Here is a 17,618-nt window from a genome sequence, read left to right as displayed (position 1 = left end):
AACAAAATGTGCATGCATGCTTATGAAATAATTGAACCCACCCCCGGGTGAAGATCTAAAAAGCTATGTTTTAAAAGCACAATATTTCTGTTTATTTTAATACAAGAAATATTTATTGTTCTAATTTTCAGTTCAGTCTGGACGTGGGCCATCTTTTTTACCATCTTTATTGTTTTTTTTTACATGTTGTCTTTTGTTATGTGTTAATAGCTATGGTTATTAGTCATGTTCGACTTCATGCAGCACTGCGAGAACCGACATCATACGTTGATGACGTCAATGTATCGCGAGAGCGAGTCAAGAAATTACACTCTCGCGGTACATTGACGTTATCAACCTGTCAGCGTAACAAGAAGTCGAACACACGTATTTGCGGGCGCGCGCGCGCCTCCGTCCTCGTGAGTTCAAAGTGGATTTTAACCGTTTACCTCAGACGACAGTTTTCATTTCTATGGCAAATTCTAAGGTAAGTTTTTATTAATTCCTGGTTAAGTCATTAAAATAAGTTCACAGTTATGTTTATTTTGTTTTTAGTAACAGTTAATTCGATATGACTAAAATATTCTGAACTTTAATGTTGACTGTTGATGCAGTGGTTTGACTGAGCTCGTGACGCATCTGAGCTAGTGTAGTGCAGATCTTTTATTTGGGATTACCTTCTATAAAAATGTGTTATCCTCGTTCTTCAAATTTATTTGACATTGTTTAGTTAATTATAACGCAAGTTATTTAAATGTAGGGTTTGACGCGTAAATGTAAGGTTATTTAACATACAGTACGGGCACACAGTTTACAGTAGCCTGTTAAAACGGTTAAGAATTTAAACAGAAGCCATCAATTCTGGATTAATAACTATTGTATATTTATGTTCACTTTTCTTAACAGGTCATTTTCTTGTTGTGTTTTGATGTTTTCTATTGGCTGAAGAGTAAGTATTACTTTGTGTTTATATTTGCATCCAAAACATAAGTGCTCAAAAAGTGCATATCTGGTTTATCATTGTCATTAGGAAAATATAAGAAAATCATTTAGGATACAATGGTTATTGTTCAGCACAGCAATTCATTTCTTTTGTATGTCACTATTCCTTCTACAGTATGTAGGCTTACATATTTCAAACCCTTTGTTTTCAATAGACAGAGACAAAAGTTAATTCATAGTTCAGAGTGGATGTTGACACAAGTTTAAGAGAGGCTTCAAATTGACATATAAAATTGGTCTTTGTGGTGGTGTACATAACAGCATTTTTAGTATCTTTATGTATTATGGTTTTAATCATAATTTTTTAAATGATGGCTATGTCCATGAGCTACCACCCACCATTGTAACGCACCACCAAGCTACCATGTTGTAATAGAAATTAATAATTTACAATTTATTTTTGAAGCATCTCCCCTACAACATTACAATGCATTTAGTATTTGTTTTGTATTCAGATCAAATTCTACTAATCATAATAACTAAGATGCAGTGTTTTGTATTTCACAATTTATATTTTCTTTTGAAAAGGGGCCATGACTTGTTTTTTATTGTAGGCAGATTACCATGCAATTTGCAGAAGTGTGATAAAATACACAGAGGTGAAGTCATGTGTCTTTCCAGATGCCCAAATCTGTACCGCTCAAAAAGTAATGAAGTGACAGTGTACCATTAGAAAAAATTTAAACATTCTTTATTTCTTTCAAAGTTGTACTTGGGCCACAGTTTTTTGTATTTCTAACCAAAACATACATTTATGATTGTATACTAATGAAATATGTTTTTCTTTTTCTGAACTTTATCAAATGCAATGATAGCTAAGATGAGCCTGAAGAGGAGATTTGGGAAGTCTTTGCTTTGCCAGATCACCTGTGGTAAGTTTGTAAAACATATATTAAAAATAGGACCAGAACATCTCCTAATCAAATTTTTTTTGATGAGGTCGAGATGTTTTCTAACAAGATGCCTTGTTGGTCTGGGCGAGTTTGAAGTCTTTCACAGACAGTGCAGATGGTCTGGAGTCCATCTTAGCTTTTATTGGTAAGTGACTGCACAAAAGGCTGTTTGACCCACACGTAAAGCAACCAGTCAATGTTTGCTCTCTTCAGCATCTCTTGGGGGGGGTTACATTTTGAAGTAGCAGTTACAGCCTCAGGTCTTTTTGGGTATGACACAGCAATCTTTGCAACTCCTGGATTGATTTGTAACCAAAGCGATCAGAAGCACCATTCACTTCTATAGTATTCTTTTAGCCTACTATGGAAGTCAATGGTGCTTCCGGTCAGTTTGGTTACAGACATTCCTCAAAATATCTTCATATGTTTATGCGAACCCATCAGCAACCATCAAGAGAAATTGGAGGCAGCTGAGCTAAATTGCAGATATTGATGCAAATGATCTGAATATGTATAATGTAAATATATTGCAGTTTTCTTTTTTCATACATTTGCAGAAGTTTCTAAAATTCAGTTTTTACTTTGTCATGGGGTATGTACTGTAGATTTATGAGGAAAATATCTAAACAATTACAGTATCATGCAACCACCTTAAAATTTAAATGTGAAAGGGGTCTACCCTGAATACTTTCTGATTGCACTGTAGTGATCTTGATTGAAGCTTATTGTCACCTTTGTAAACACAACAGCTTTCTTCCTTCATCAGATGGCTATGCTATGTTTCTAGACAGACTATTAAAGAACACACACACACCCTGATGTGCAATAAGATTTTTTTAAAAATGCATCATTTTTGGAAAATGAAATAACTTTGTTTTCTCTTTAGATGCTGTCATCAGGTTTTAAGTACAGTATGAGCCAGAATGGAAGGGTGTTGGTGGCCATAAGAAGACTGTGAGCTAAACCTACAACAAAATTCATATTTGCAGTTTTCCTAGAATATTTGTTTCTATTCAGATGAATAAAATTACTTTTAAATATTATTTTGTTTTCGTATTTTATGTTTTTATTCTGTATTTGGAATATTCCACTTCTGCACTACTAACTGGAAACCTAACTGTTTGAAAGAAAGATCAATTTTAACAGCTGCTTTTATGTTTATTTAGAAAGGGTAGGCACATGCCATCATTCAAATTCAAACTACTTAAGGTGTTTAGTTTTATGGATGGGGTTGTACTGTAGGTAATGAGCAGCAAATTGCATTCTTGTAATAATTACACTAAAAACATGATATGTACAGCAAATCATTTGGTGAGTATTGAAATGTTAAGTAAAAATCTATATTTAGTGTTAAAAAGTGTGTTAAAACTGCGTCGCGATATCAACCTTGATTCACCTTTATTGAAAGTGTGACGTTGAAACAACATTGAAATGTTGTGAAATCAACATTGAAACAACGTTGTGAAGTCAACTTTGATTCACTTTGCAAAACCAAAAGGTAATTCAACGTTGATTCAACGTTGGTACCTGACGTTGATTCAACGTTGAAATGCCGGCTGAGAGGCTAAGACCAGCCTAAACCAGCTAAAACCAGCCTGGCCAGCTAAGACCAGCTTAAACCAGCTAAAACCAACCTGGCCAACTAAGACCAGCTAAAACCAGCCTGGCCAGCTTTAACCAGCCTGGCCAGCTTAAACCAGCCTGGCCAGCTTAAACCAGCCTGACCAGCTAAAACCAGCCTGACCAGCTAAGACCAGCCACCCGACCAGCTAAAACCAGCTAAGACCATCTTAAACCAGCCTGGCCAGCTTAAACCAGCTAAAACCAGCCTGCCCAGCTAAAGCCAGCCTGACCAGCTAAGACCAGCCATCCTGACCAGCCAAGACCAGCCTGACCAGCTAAAACCAGCCTGACCAGCTAAAAAAAGTCGCCAAAACCCCTCTTAAACCAGCATGATACACCAGCTATGATCAGGCTGGGAGACCAGCTAAAACCAGCTTGACCAGCTTAAGCTGGTTTTAGCTGGTTTTTTCAGCAGGGGTAACATTAGCCTACGTGTTTTATATAACTGTCTGCTTATAACAAACACAAAATAATGAAGAAATAATGATTAATACAATTTAATATCTTTATTAATTAACATTACCATTCCGGAGTTGAACAACTTTGAACGGAGTTTCTTATAATGTTAATGATATATCAGTGTTTAGTCTTAACAGTGTATGATATTCAGCTCGTCTTGATTTAATTACTTTATTTTGCCGAATGCGAAAAAACATTAATATCTGAATGAATGGGACTCAGGAAATACAATATACGCGCATTAGTAAGACCTTACGGCAGATCAAGTTGGCCAAAACACGAAATGAACCGCGTTTTCAAAAGATATTGCGGGCAAACACAGACATTTGCATCCGGACGGGATTAAATTTCTCAGAGGACCTCTGAGTTCGGCGAAAAACAGTAGGTAAATTGCTCTGGAATTTTTACGGAGGTCGTCAGAGAAAAACACAGACATGGCCGATTCGGACGGGATTAAAAACACAGAGGACCTCTGAGAAGCACGATTTTCTCAGAGGTCCCCCTGTAAAACTAATCCCGTCCGAATAGGGCTTTATTCAGCTTTTAACTTTTTTGATCCAGATGTTTTATCATTTCATAGCCGTTTCTAAGTCTTTCTTTTCTTGCATCCAACCTGTGCCATATGTTTAGACTGCCTTACTTAAATCGCATACCCTGCTTTTAAAACAGAGAAAATGAACACATGATTTTATTGTAGTGATTGAAAAGCTCAGATATCATGCAGTGGTTTACTTTGGTTGTCTACATCAGGAACAGCAGAGGTGATAGTGACAGTCGGTGGAGAGGATGACAAGGTTGTGTTACGCAGTGTCGAGAGTTTTGATCCTCTTACAAGGCAGTGGAAGAGTCTGGCCTGCTTGCCCTTTGCCGTCAGCAAACATGGCTTAGTCGTGTCGGGTGAGCATATCACCAAATCATGGATGCCATTTTATGTTTGCTCTCTAAAGCTGGGTGATGTATTAAATATTTACAAAATGCTTGCAATGTTTTGCTGTCAGTGTTAGGTATGACATTTATAATCATTTTATACCACAGGCCTGTTAAATGTTGATTGGTTGAGAAATGTTCCACAGTTATGCATTATTTTTTCGATAAACACACACCTGACCTGTCAGATGTCTTAAAATAACCACCAGAGCAATGTCTGTGGTAATCATGGTATAAGAGGAACAATGACTCCGGTTCACGTTGTGCCGCATTACCATCTTGACTGTGCATTATTTTCGAATAATCCAACGACCCGTCTTCTGTTATTTCTTACTTATTGCACTTTTCATTTGGTTTTCATTATTTAAACGTATTACTGTATGGTGATTTACAAGTCTAAGAGCGTTATTTTAATAATTTTTACTGTTGACTTAGAGCAAAAAGGGCATTAACTTTTTTTAAGATCAAAAAATTTTGTTGAATTGTTAAAAAAAAAATCATGTGTAATAATAATTTGTAACCACATTGCCTGTATTTTATTTCTTACATTAATTATCTAAAATCTTACTGCAAAAAGAGAAATTGATAGGGAAAAAAAAACTTTTTATTGCCACTTTGTTTTCCAGCTTTAACACAACTCTTTTACTACTTGCTGTAATGATGCTACACATAAATTAGTTATTTTTTATTAATTTTTATGTGCGCCAAACACAAGTGGCAGTGGATGGAAATTACATTTTAGCCTCGTTTTGTCTTGATGGATTGTGAATGTGTTCAGGCTGTATGCTGTATTTGGCGGGAGGAGAATTTCCAGATGGCTCTGCCAGCAGAGAGATGTGGCGCTATGACCCATGTTTTGACTCCTGGTTAGAGATGGCACCCATGAATGTTGCTCGATCAGAACTGGGTGAGGCCTAGTCCTTAATTTCTATGGATACACATTTTTAAATTGACTAGACAGCAAGTTTTCTGAACAACTATTCCACGTAAAGCTTGTGTTGTGAGATCTGACTACATTTGTACATGAAGTTTAACAGTAATGTTTGATATGATCCATTCAGTTTAAGAGTTTAAGCATGCTTATTTATCGACTAGTAGATTAGTCAAACACCTAATATGTACAAGTGTGTAGAAAAGAGCAAGTGCCTTACACCCTGCCCTGTTTTTACTGTTGTTTAGTAATATACTGGATAAAATTAATAGAATAACAAGCTTAGTTTCCTGTAACTCAACTTTATTCACAACTAGGGTTGCAAAAGGCTGGAAACTTTCCAAGGTAATTAATGGGAATACATGGGAATTAACAGGAATATATGGGAATTAACTGTAATTAATGGGAATAAACTGGGAATTTGAAAAAAAAATGCAGAGTTGCCTATAACAGGGAATTTAAATGTGGTTAAAAAACAAAGACTGCTGCACAATTTTGTTTTTGTAACTTTTAAGATTTAATCCAATTGCAGTTGAATTTCTACCCTGCACATTTTTAGCCACAAACACACAGCACACTGCTTACTGTAGGGCCATTGAAACCACACCCCCGCACGTGCTTGCATTCATTCATAACATGCACAGATAATTTCTTGAATCCTGCACACAAAATAATGTCAAAAAGTTCATATTAGCATGTATTCACGTAAATAACATAAATTTGTTTAAAACGTCCTTGTGCTGTGTTAGCTAGTGTGCAACAACATTATACCATTGTAAAGACAAATACACTGACTGAAAAAACATTAAGGTGAGATAATTAAAAAAGTAGTGTCTAAAAATGAACCTCCCCCAGACACATAAGCTAGCATCATAATAACTATAATAATGTTTATTATGCATTTGTGTTTTAAATGTTTATTAAAGTTTGTATATGATCTAGTTTATAAATTTCCCTATCTTTCCAAATAATTCCCATAAATTCCTGTTAAGTTTTTAATTTGGAATATTTCCAAAATTCCCCAGATGAAGTTCCAATGGAAAGTTTCTGGAAATTTACCAGAAACTTTCGGCCCCTTTGCAACCCTAATGAAAACCCAGGGGTAAGGTTTTTAAGAAGGTTTCTTTTCTCTTCATGTAGGGTTGGTGATGTTGGATGGATATGTGTTTGCTGTGGGTGGCTGGGAAGGTCGTTCTCGTCTGGACTCAGTCGAGTGTTATGATCCTCACACAAACGCATGGCAGTTTAAGGAATCGGTCAAGATGGCGGTGACCAGTCCAGCTGTGGTGGCGCTGGATGGATTACTTTATGTAACAGGTACTTAATTACACTCACTATAGGCTCTGCTGATCCTGGAAGATTTTGATTTAAATACGACTAAGCTTAAAAATACAGTAAAGCATGTATATTGAACTTGAAATAAGCAAGTACAGGGTGAATTTAAAGGAGTTAGGGATTTTTGCCTGTTTTCGTGAAAGACAAACATTGTCAATTTTTTAAAGTGCCCATATTATGACTGCTTTTCCACAAGTTAAATAGGTGTATGAGTTCCATAAAACATGTTTCAAAAGTTGTTTGCTCGAAATAGCTTGTAGGAAAAGATTGTTACCCATCTCTAGTAGCCTCTGTTTCAGTGCATTTCAGATTGTGCCATTTTGAGGTGGTCATTACATATTTATGAGCTGCTGCTCCTTTGATCACGCCCCACTACTAACGTCATGTGCCCGTGCGTGTGCTCAGTGGTATCGTGAGCAGTACAGACCATACTGTGTTGTTTTTATATATTATTATTAACGGTTTATGTTGACAACAGACAAATCCGGCAAAAAAGTATCACTAATAAGTACACTCCAGGAGAAGAAACTCATGACACATAATGATTCCAGAGTAAATTGTGATGTAGCAGTCTCAACAATACACTCATTTTCCCTGGACAATGCTAGCATATTCCCTTTATAAAACATTTTCAAATACATTTTTTTCGCAAATGACAGAAATTTAGACCCGGCGGGGGATGTATACTGCTTGTGGACCGCGTGCTAATTGCTAAAAGCTAGCGGGAGGTCCGGACCGTATCTTGGGAAAGTGATAGAGACGTTAGCCTTGTCAGAAAAGCCGGGTCGGTAAGGCCCGGTCTCGGTTAGTTTGGCAAAGCACTATTACTAAGTTCATGTAGAATTGTTAAATAAAGCCGTTAAATATATTTTTTTAACTTTCGAAACCACGCTGCAAACTATCTAGCCTGCAAAAAAATATCTATATGTCTAAACAATATATTATTACCATTACTATACATTTAACATTTATAATTTACGGGATTAGCATCAATGTATGGTCTCTGTTTTGAGATACAGATGCTCTAGCATCATAAATGTAGTTTGTGACTGAAGATGACAACATGCAAAATATAACGTGACTTCTTACCTTTTGTTTTGATAACGTTATATCGATTGCGAATCGAATCAAGTCTGTTTCAGATGTGTGAATAATCCATGAAAGTCCAAAAAAATCCAATGACCATTTTTGTCCACAAATGCGTATAATCCGTGAAATATAGATACATACTCTGTTGTTTACATCAGATTTCGCATGAACGTCTTATCGCCTACAATCTGAGGACTCTTTGCGTCGTAACACACTGTATATAAGATTACTCCGGGTTCCAATAAACACGCGTTAAAAGTTGATTTTAAAAGTAGGCGGGAGTATAATCCATAATATCCAAATAGCGCTGTTATTTCCGTGATTCATGATAACAGCATAGAGGGTATCACTGCTCTGTGATCTCTAGCTACCTGGTGGGTGGAGACCTGCGAGTGGGGTGGTGGGCGGGAAAATTCAGGAATGTGGAACGGAATGTGACGAAACAGCTAGTTACGTCACAACGGCGCTGAGTTTAAACTCGTGCAATCTGAGACTCAAGGCAGAGGACATTCAGAAACCTGTATCTCACTCAAAACAGCATGGATGGATATTTTTCCAAGTTTGTATGCGTGTGAGAGCATCAGAGACACAAATGAACACCCCAAAACCCAGAAAAAGTGAGTTTTTCATAATATGGGCACTTTAAGTATCTGCTAATGTTTATTTTTGTCAACTTTCTTTATCTTTGTGTTTAGAAAAACACTAGCAGAAAGATGGCCTAAAGCTACAACTTTTGTCTTCATGGGGTATTTCAAAGTAATGTAAATACCTCTTTCCAAAATAGGTGGTGCTGTTTTGGAAGATGGTGATGGCACAGATCTAGCACAGGTATACAACCCTAAAACATGCGTGTGGACAGAGGTGGCATCCATGCAGATTGCTCGCTCTGGATCTGCAGCCTGCACCTTGAAGGGCAAGATTTACGTCATAGGTGAAAATGATTTGCTTTTCCTCATTTTATACTGTAGAAAACTAGATTGTACACTTCTCACAAATGATTATCTTCAGGTGGCTGGCACGCTTCCACTGAGAACACAGATAAGGTTGAGTGCTATGACCCAAAGACCAACAAGTGGACCATGTGTGCTCCCATGAAGGAGAGACGCTATCGACCCGGTGTGGCTGTAGTGGATGGAAAAATTTACGTTTTAGGGGGAGAGGAGGGATGGGACAGGTAAGAGATACTTCACTCTTTTTTAGATTCAGATCTGGCCAAACTTCTTAAAAAAATCAGTTCAGTGCAAACTTGGCGACCTTTTATAGTAATGATGTACACAGCACCTGTAATATCTTGTTATACCACACGGCTGTTGAATGCTTTATTATGATAAGCTGGAGCTTATCCCTAATCTTGGATAATAGGAAAAGAATTTGTCTTTTTGTCTTTTAAATAAAAAGTAAACAAACACTGATCAGTTGCTGTCTGGGTGGTTCTCAATTAGATGCAGAAATACGATCATCCTCAGAAATGCTCTTTAAAGGTGCAAAAGAGGATGTTTGTTTTATACATTTTTGCAATAATACTTGAAACTGTCTTTACTAAATAAAATAAAAAAACTATTTATTAGCTGCACTGAAAGTAATCATATTAATATACGTCATCTGTGCACAAGATAGGGCCTTAAAAACATCAGCCAATTGCTCATGCGGTCATCGCATCAGCGATTGGCCCTCTGCCTTGTCAATCACTGCCATTATGATCCTTGTGAGAGACGTGCGCGCTCCAGTAACTAAATACAGGCGACGCATGCGCATAGCGCATGAAACTCCGTCTTAAGTTTCGGTTTGTTTTCATTGTCGATCCTGCTTTCCTCCTCGAATTTGCACCACGGTAGAGAAGAAACTCGAAGGAGGACGCAAAAGAAAGACTTTTTTAAGCCGCTGGGAATAGGAGAAAATTGTCAGAAGAACGTAAAGTAAACAGAGTGGTTATTGGAGAAACATTTCAACGCTGGAGAGCAATGAAGGAACAGAGAGGTGTCAAGACAGACGCGCAGTTCGCAAAATTCTTCCCGACAGGTAACAGTGATTATTCTTTCTTTGGGGAATAATTATTGTTGTACTGTTATTCAAGTATATTGACATTGTTCCTGTACTGTAGTTGTAAGGCAGTGACCAGTCTGCTACATGCTAGTTGAAATGGGAGTAGCGTCGACTGATCTAACGTTCTAACGTCTTATTTGTTTATTATCAAATCATTTCACATAATGAATCAACTGACGCGACACAGCATATGCCGGTGGTAAACAAACACTTGTGTTCAAATATTCGTCCGTGAGTTTTGGAAGGCGTTCCCTAGAAATGAGCCGTGAAGGAGGGAGGATGTTCTTACGCATGCGCTCATTTAAAAAACTCAGTAACCGTTTTTGGATTCTCAGTCAGCGAAAAACATCCTTTTTTGCGGCTTTAAAGGCACACAAGGCAAGTCTGAGTATTATTTCTCTACTAGCTCCCCCTAGTGTCTGGGAGTAAATGCGTTCTCTATCTAAGACTATACGAGACTGAAGGACACCGGGTCGGATACAGCGAACTTGCAAGTGGGGTATTCTTCCTACAGACGGTAGGGGCGGGCGAGAGAGTCTTCATTCGTCATGTAATGAGTCATTTAACCATATACCGACTTACGAAGATGATTTATTAACATAAAAATGCTGCCTTGTGTCCCTTTAAAGCAGTTTGTTTCCCGATATAGACGGTTTCATCGGACGCACGTGATACACGTCTGGATCTGAACTTTACTTCCGGTTTCGGTTTTTTAATGGTCTGACTAGTTGCTAAACTGATCTCTTGAACAAATGCCTTGTCGAAAATAACAAATGTTTTGGTCTCCTAGGTAATCTGTGTGTTGTTTTTTTAGCTTGTTATATAAATAAACTACGTTTAAAGTACTTCGTTGTTATTTATTATTAGCGGAGTTTACCGGAAGTTACGTGCGGACCGCGACAGCGGCTTGTTTATGTTGTTACTGCTGAAACTGTCTATACGGACTGATACAAACCTGCATACTCTGACTCCCAGAAAAATTGCCTAAAGCTAAAACAATCAGATTTGTGCTATTTCAATGTCAAGCAAGCTCTTGCTGTTTTTATCCATCCCTGTGGGTATGGCTAGTGACCCAGTGCATCTTAATGAACTGATTTCTCCTGCAGGTATCATGACACTATAGAGCGGTACTGTGAAGAATCGGACAGCTGGGAGATCGTCGGGGAGATGCCCACCAGTCGAAGCTGGCTCAGCTGTGTCTCGCTGCAGCTGAGGAAGGACACTTACGCAAGTAGCCGTCCTGGCACTGCCTCCGAGACAGAGTTTCCTGTGGACTGAGAGATTCTGAGCATCATCGCTGATGCGAGTGGTCAGAACAGAAGGCCAGGGGTGCAGCTTTCTGACCGCCATTTAGGAATGGCAGTGATCTGATCCAACGGCTGGTGGGTCTTTAGAAAACACTTGTGTCATAAGCTGGATGGATGGATCTGTGGTGATCGTAAGTGTGTGTCTCCACAGTGTTACGGCGTGTACACGGTATCAGTTTAATGTGACATTAAAATGATCCACAGGGTTCTGCGCTGAGCATCATGATTGTGATTATGAACATGATTTTTGTTTCCTTTTCTTTTTTACTTTTTGTATGGTACATTTGTTTTGTATTTATTAGATGTTCTTTGTTGTGTATGGTGTTAATAGCACAAATAAACACAAAAGATATATTGACTGCCATAACATTAAAACATTAATGTACTGCATAGTATTCCATGCAATAGAAGAATTCCATAATTACTTAAGAAAATGGATTGTTTACATTAGAATCAACAGAGCTGTCTACATACTGGGATGAGAGCACATTGTGTACATAATATCTGTTTTGGATAATAGCCTGTTGGTTAATCGCTAATTTCATATGTTTTAAGCATGTTTACTTTTCTTTAAAACACCAGTGTAGTGCAACAATATAATATTTTATGACCACAACTAAGTATACATCTTGAGTTTGTATAGAAAATAAGAGTATGTCCCATGTATTTTCCGCCTTTTTTTTCCAAGACATGAACATTGACTTAATAACAGGCTATTTACTTGATGGTTTGTTGCGCAAGTATTGTTAGAGGTAAATATGAACCCCCAAATTTGTGTAAGAATGTTATATAGTTAGAAATGAATCTTGCTTCTGTTGATCACTGTCGTAAATGTGCTTAAAAAACTTACAGGAGAAAGGTTTTAAACGTATCAATGCCTTACGTTTTTTGCAATATGTACAAATTGGACATAATGCACTAGTGTTTTAAAGTCAAAAGTGTCATATTTCCTCCGATTTTAACAATCCATGATTTTTGTGGATCTTTGTCCTGTGGAAATTTGTAAAATGTATTTGTGTGTGTGTGTGTGTGTGTGTGTGTGTGTGTGTGTGTGTGTGTGTGTGTGTGTGTGTGTGTGTGTGTACCTGGTAATTATCACATTGTGGGGACCAATTGTCCCCACAAAGATAGGAATACCAGTGTTTTTGTGACCTTGTGGGGACATTTTGATGTCCCCATGAGGAAACAAGCTAATAAATCAAACAGAATGATGTTTCTTAAAAATCTAAGTTATCAGAAAGGTTTCTGTGATGGTTGGGGTTAGGGAATGGGGCAGGTAAGGGGAATAGAATATACAGTTTGTATGGTATAAAATGCATTACGTCTATGGAATGTCCCCACAAAACATGGAAACCAGAATGTGTGTGTGTGTGGGGGTGTGTGTGTGTGTGTGTGTGTGTGTGTGTGTGTGTTGGTGGCTGAATGACAAGCATCCCGGTACAAAACAATAGGTTTTAGGCTAACGCTTTGGATGTACATCCCTCACAGCTTCGTTTTGTAATCAAATGGCGGCAGGCTGAAAAAGGCAAATTTCACCTCACGGAAAACATGGTGAGGACAATCAATACAGCTACAAAGAAGGCTTTAATAACATGATCTGGTCGCTTGACAAGAGGTATATGCTACCATCATGCAACGATTTTCCTCAAGTTGCCAGAGCTGTACAAGAAATGCACGGCAGAAATGAATTCCTCTCAAGCAGTAGTCATCCTGTAATTATTATATCGCAATACACACAGAAAAAAATAATACTCAGTGAACAGTACTTACTTTTACTGGGAAACATGAGCCTCAGATGTTCCACACAGCCTGTCAATTCTGACAGGAATGGATGATAGACAGATTCTAATTACTTATGTGTCAAACTAGAAAAACTCAGTACTCCCAAATAGATTGTAAAGAAGGGCATTGGATTAGATTGCTAGCAAGAGCTGGGCATTCCTTCAGTTTTTTTAAAAACTGTCCAAAGCCATGTGTTGAAATTGTATTTTTAAACTGTGAGATATAGGGCTTGGAAAATGAAAGTTGAACCTCTTCTTTAGGACTTGCAGATGCTGGGTGATAAGCCCAGGGAGTTTGATGTTTAAATGTGAATTGCACAGTGGAAATGTATAAAGTTGGCCTTGTTCAACAAAAGAGTGCAATAGGTTAAGCTTGGACCTAAAGTCCTGCAATTTGTTGGAAGATTTTCATCTTTTCGCATTCAGGTCACCGAGGGCGAGTTCTGAACACCATTTCACTTCTGCAATTAACTCATCCTGAATTCTTCTTAAAGAGAAACAATTTTAAACTTTTTTCTTAGATCGTAGAGTCATGCCAAAACCACGTGACAGCCCTTGAATCCGTAATCAGGTTTCCTCTCCTATTTCCTTACATAAAAAATAGGCGGCTTTTCAGTGCGCAAGCTAAATTAAATTAACTATGTCTACCGCTTTGTCTTTGCTATCATTGCCTTTATGCAAACAGCAGTGAATGGCTTTCATATGAGGGTTTTTCACTCTGACTCTGCAAATAAAGCCCTTTATACTCTCTGTCATGGCAGCGGCCCCATCATCATTGTAACGCCCTGTTTATACTTGGTTTATTAAGATGCATTTTGGACGATCGGAACCAAGTGGATGAGATAGACGAATTCCCGTTCATACCTGGTGTTTTAATCTATCATTTTTGTCCTGATTATTTTGAGAGGATTGTATAAAGGAGAGACAAATGATATTGTTTGGCAGATGAACCTCTGATATTTTATTCACTGCTTGTGGGCCTAATATGGTGTTAACAATGGCTTTGCATGCTGGTAAGATTACTGTCGATGCGTTTGTGTGGGGTTTTATCGACTTGACTACTATTTCAGCCTCAAGATAATTTGTCTTCAGTGCTTTCTCTGACACTCTTCATTATGACTTCCTCTTGTTTATCGTGCTGCCTTGTTAATCGAATAAAGTATTTATTTACTTTTTTTGTCAGATGCTATCTCAGTTTGCTGGGAACTGGGGGTTCAGAGGAATGGAATTCTAATGATTTTCATTTATATTGTGGACGTGGGTGTTATTTGTTATCATTCGTGAAATCGTTAACATTTACAGTAGAAGTATCACTTTCCCATAACCTCGTCATCACATACTGTAACTTGTGTAATTCAATCAATGGTGTCCAGTTATTGTTTGAAATAAAAATGTATGTTTGAATTCAAATTTGGTGTAAGATTGTCTATAGGTTTATCTGTCCAATCAATGAGGCATGAAAGCCATGATAAAGCAACACTGTAACATTGGCTCATGGTTCCCCTATGTGATTGATAATTGCAACTGTCTGTTACCAGTGTTGTAAATACTGTCACTGTATAAGCCTCTCCGTGGGCAGGGCAATACACGTGAATTTGTTGACTGAGCTGCTGGAACCGGGGAATGCAGAAACAGGCAGGGGATGGGTGGGCTGTGTGTTCCTCCTTGAACATGAAACTTAGTGTGATTGCAACTGCTAGGAGGCTGCTCAGGTTACAGCGGCAGTAGAATTCATCCAGTTAAGAATTGTTTTACCACTGTAATTATTTTAGAGACATTATTTTAAGGTCAAAAACAACATAGTGTTGCTTTAAGAAGTGGTCAAGTGCATTGCATTGTGTTATATATTATTTCCAAAGAACATCAAAGTTTAAGTTTAGTTTAAATATTAGTGGGGTATGATATTATGATTGTACACTATATACGTATATATTGTACAATCAAAATATCATACCCCAATATTATTTAAACTAAACTTAAACTTTGATGTTCTTTGGAAATATATAACACAATTAAGTCAAGCAAAACTAAGTCAAGTCAAGCAAAACATTATTATAAGGAATATAGCAACATGGAGTATCTCTTATGAGAGAGTTATTTTGAAACCATTGTTTTAAATGTTTGACACTTTAAACACATAAAAAAGGACAAAAGCAAATCCATTTTTGTAACTTAGTTGTTAACATAGGTATCATTTACACTGGGGACGCTGGGGACATGTCACCACCACTTTTTTAAATGGCTGATTTTGTCCCCACCACTTTTTGAAAGCATTTGGTTAAAATGTTCTGCAAAATCACTATATAAACAATACCTGTGCGACTTAGACTGCAAAAATGACTTTCTTACTTAGTATATTTGTCTTGTTTTCAGTAGAAATATCTAAAAATTCTTAAATCAAGATGCTTTTTCTTGATGAGCAAAATGACCTAAGAAAATAAGTCTAGTTTTTAGACAAAAAAAATATACAATTTAAGAGAATTTGTGATTAAAACAAGCAAAAATATCTGCCAATGGGGTAAGCATTTTTTTTCTTGAATTTTTCCTGAATTTAGTGTTTAAGAAAAATGTTCAAGATTTTTTTTTGCTTGTTTTATGCACAAAATCACTTACATTTGGTATTTTTGATCTAAAAACTAGATTTTTGCTCATCAAGAAAAACAAGACAAAAATACAAAGAACATTTTTCCTTGAAAATCGTTTTTTGCAGTGTACATCACCTATGTTGCGTTGTGTGCTTATGGTGTGTTTTCTTTTACATATGTAATGAATTTAAGTGTAATCATTGACTAAACGTGCTGCTGTTTTCTACAGTATGGTGCTTTGGCACTGTTCGGTTGAACTGGTGTTGTAGGGACTGTTACATGTGTAGTCGACATTGTTGAGGGTTTTATGCTGAGTATTTTGGTGTTGTTGACCGGCCTACACTATGCCCATTTTTGATGCGCCGTTATTCAATATTTTCCCGTCCTGCTGTAATGTTTTTTCATCTGATCTTTTGTCCCCACCACTTTTCAACACAAACTGACGCCCCTGGTTGTTAAATACACACATGCTCGCTATCAGCAAAATTAGTAACAACAACAAAAAATAAATAAATACAACTTAGCATACACAGAAAAAAATGAATAGTTAAACCGTTAAAGTGGTAAAACTGGAAACTTAAACCCAAGAATGTGTCAATGATCTTTCAGACCAGAAGACTCTCTCAAAAAAATCTTAAGAATATAACTATTAGTTTTATATTAATAAATCAGCAGATTCAATAATGTAATATTGATGTTTGCATTGTAAAGTAAAACAAATATGGACTTGAAATCAGAGGCGGACACTAAAGTATTTTTACTTTCTACATAAAAGTACATTTTTAAGTATTCATATTTTATCAGTGTTTTTCTTTGGAAAACATATATTCCAAAGCATATTATCATAATTTTTACTCCACTATATTTCATAATTTCAAGTTTTTGATTTATATTTAATATTTAAGTACATTAAACATCTAGTTTAAAAAGTACAAGAAAAGTAAAAGTACACATTTTTTATGTAATTAGGCTAGGTATTAAATCAATATTAATATGCAACATAAAAGGAATGCACAGTATGAGTCTATGCTTAAAGTGTAGTGAATTTTTTTTAGTAAAGTGCATATTTTCCCAAGATAAACACTAAGATAAAGCACAGATGCTTGGAAAATGTACTTAAAATACTCACGTAGTGTCCGCCTCTGCTAGTAATAGTAATAGAACTTTCAATTTAATTAAATGTGAATAAAAATAAACAATTACTATGTCCTGCCATCTCGTAAATATTAAATAGCACTAGGTTCCGGTGTGTCCATATTTGGGGTGCGTTCCACTCCAGTAGACACACACTCGCGAACTTCCCTAAGCACTTCCCCTCGGGGGAATCCCTGTCGCCATTTTGAAGTGCGTTCCACTTCGTCAAGTGGACGAGGGAAGTTTGTATGGACAGACCCTCGCTCCCTCGATTTTGACCGAGGGAGCGAGTCTGCTTCATATGTACACTTCATGCAGCTTCATATCCCACAATGCAACACGACTGTGACGTCACTTCAGCAATTCGCGCTTTGCAAATGGAGGGGGCGGTCTCCACTTTCCATGTGATCAAGGGCTTAGGGCGATCCATTTGAACCCACTTCAAGTGTTCTAGCAGTAGTGGGCACTTGTACAACGTAAGCAGTGACGTACATCCGAGTGAACGAGACTGAGGGAAGTTAGCGAGGGAA

At 37.2% G+C, this 17,618-nt stretch overlaps 1 protein-coding gene and 1 long non-coding RNA gene across 2 annotated transcripts in view; both read left to right on the top strand.

The window, feature by feature from the left end:
• LOC135750364 (kelch-like protein 24) overlaps window positions 1-14,435 on the top strand; it is a 30,894-nt gene extending 16,459 nt beyond the window's left edge. Inside the window, exons 6-11 of the mRNA XM_065269169.2 lie at window positions 4,707-4,853; window positions 5,662-5,790; window positions 6,955-7,131; window positions 9,023-9,169; window positions 9,247-9,412; window positions 11,388-14,435. Of these exons, the coding sequence (XP_065125241.1) occupies window positions 4,707-4,853; window positions 5,662-5,790; window positions 6,955-7,131; window positions 9,023-9,169; window positions 9,247-9,412; window positions 11,388-11,559 (938 nt within the window). The 3' untranslated portion in view covers window positions 11,560-14,435. The remainder of the gene's footprint in view (window positions 1-4,706; window positions 4,854-5,661; window positions 5,791-6,954; window positions 7,132-9,022; window positions 9,170-9,246; window positions 9,413-11,387) is intronic.
• LOC135750365 (uncharacterized) lies at window positions 375-2,917 on the top strand. Its single transcript, XR_010532699.1, has 5 exons — window positions 375-466; window positions 886-928; window positions 1,797-1,853; window positions 1,921-2,019; window positions 2,761-2,917. It is a non-coding gene; the product is annotated as an uncharacterized lncRNA (long non-coding RNA).
• Window positions 14,436-17,618: the final 3,183 nt, after the last annotated feature.

This window comes from Paramisgurnus dabryanus, chromosome 3 (genome assembly GCF_030506205.2).
Source record: "Paramisgurnus dabryanus chromosome 3, PD_genome_1.1, whole genome shotgun sequence".
In the NCBI taxonomy this organism is placed as follows: Eukaryota; Metazoa; Chordata; class Actinopteri; order Cypriniformes; family Cobitidae; genus Paramisgurnus; species Paramisgurnus dabryanus.
This window is presented reverse-complemented; position numbering and strand designations above follow the sequence as displayed.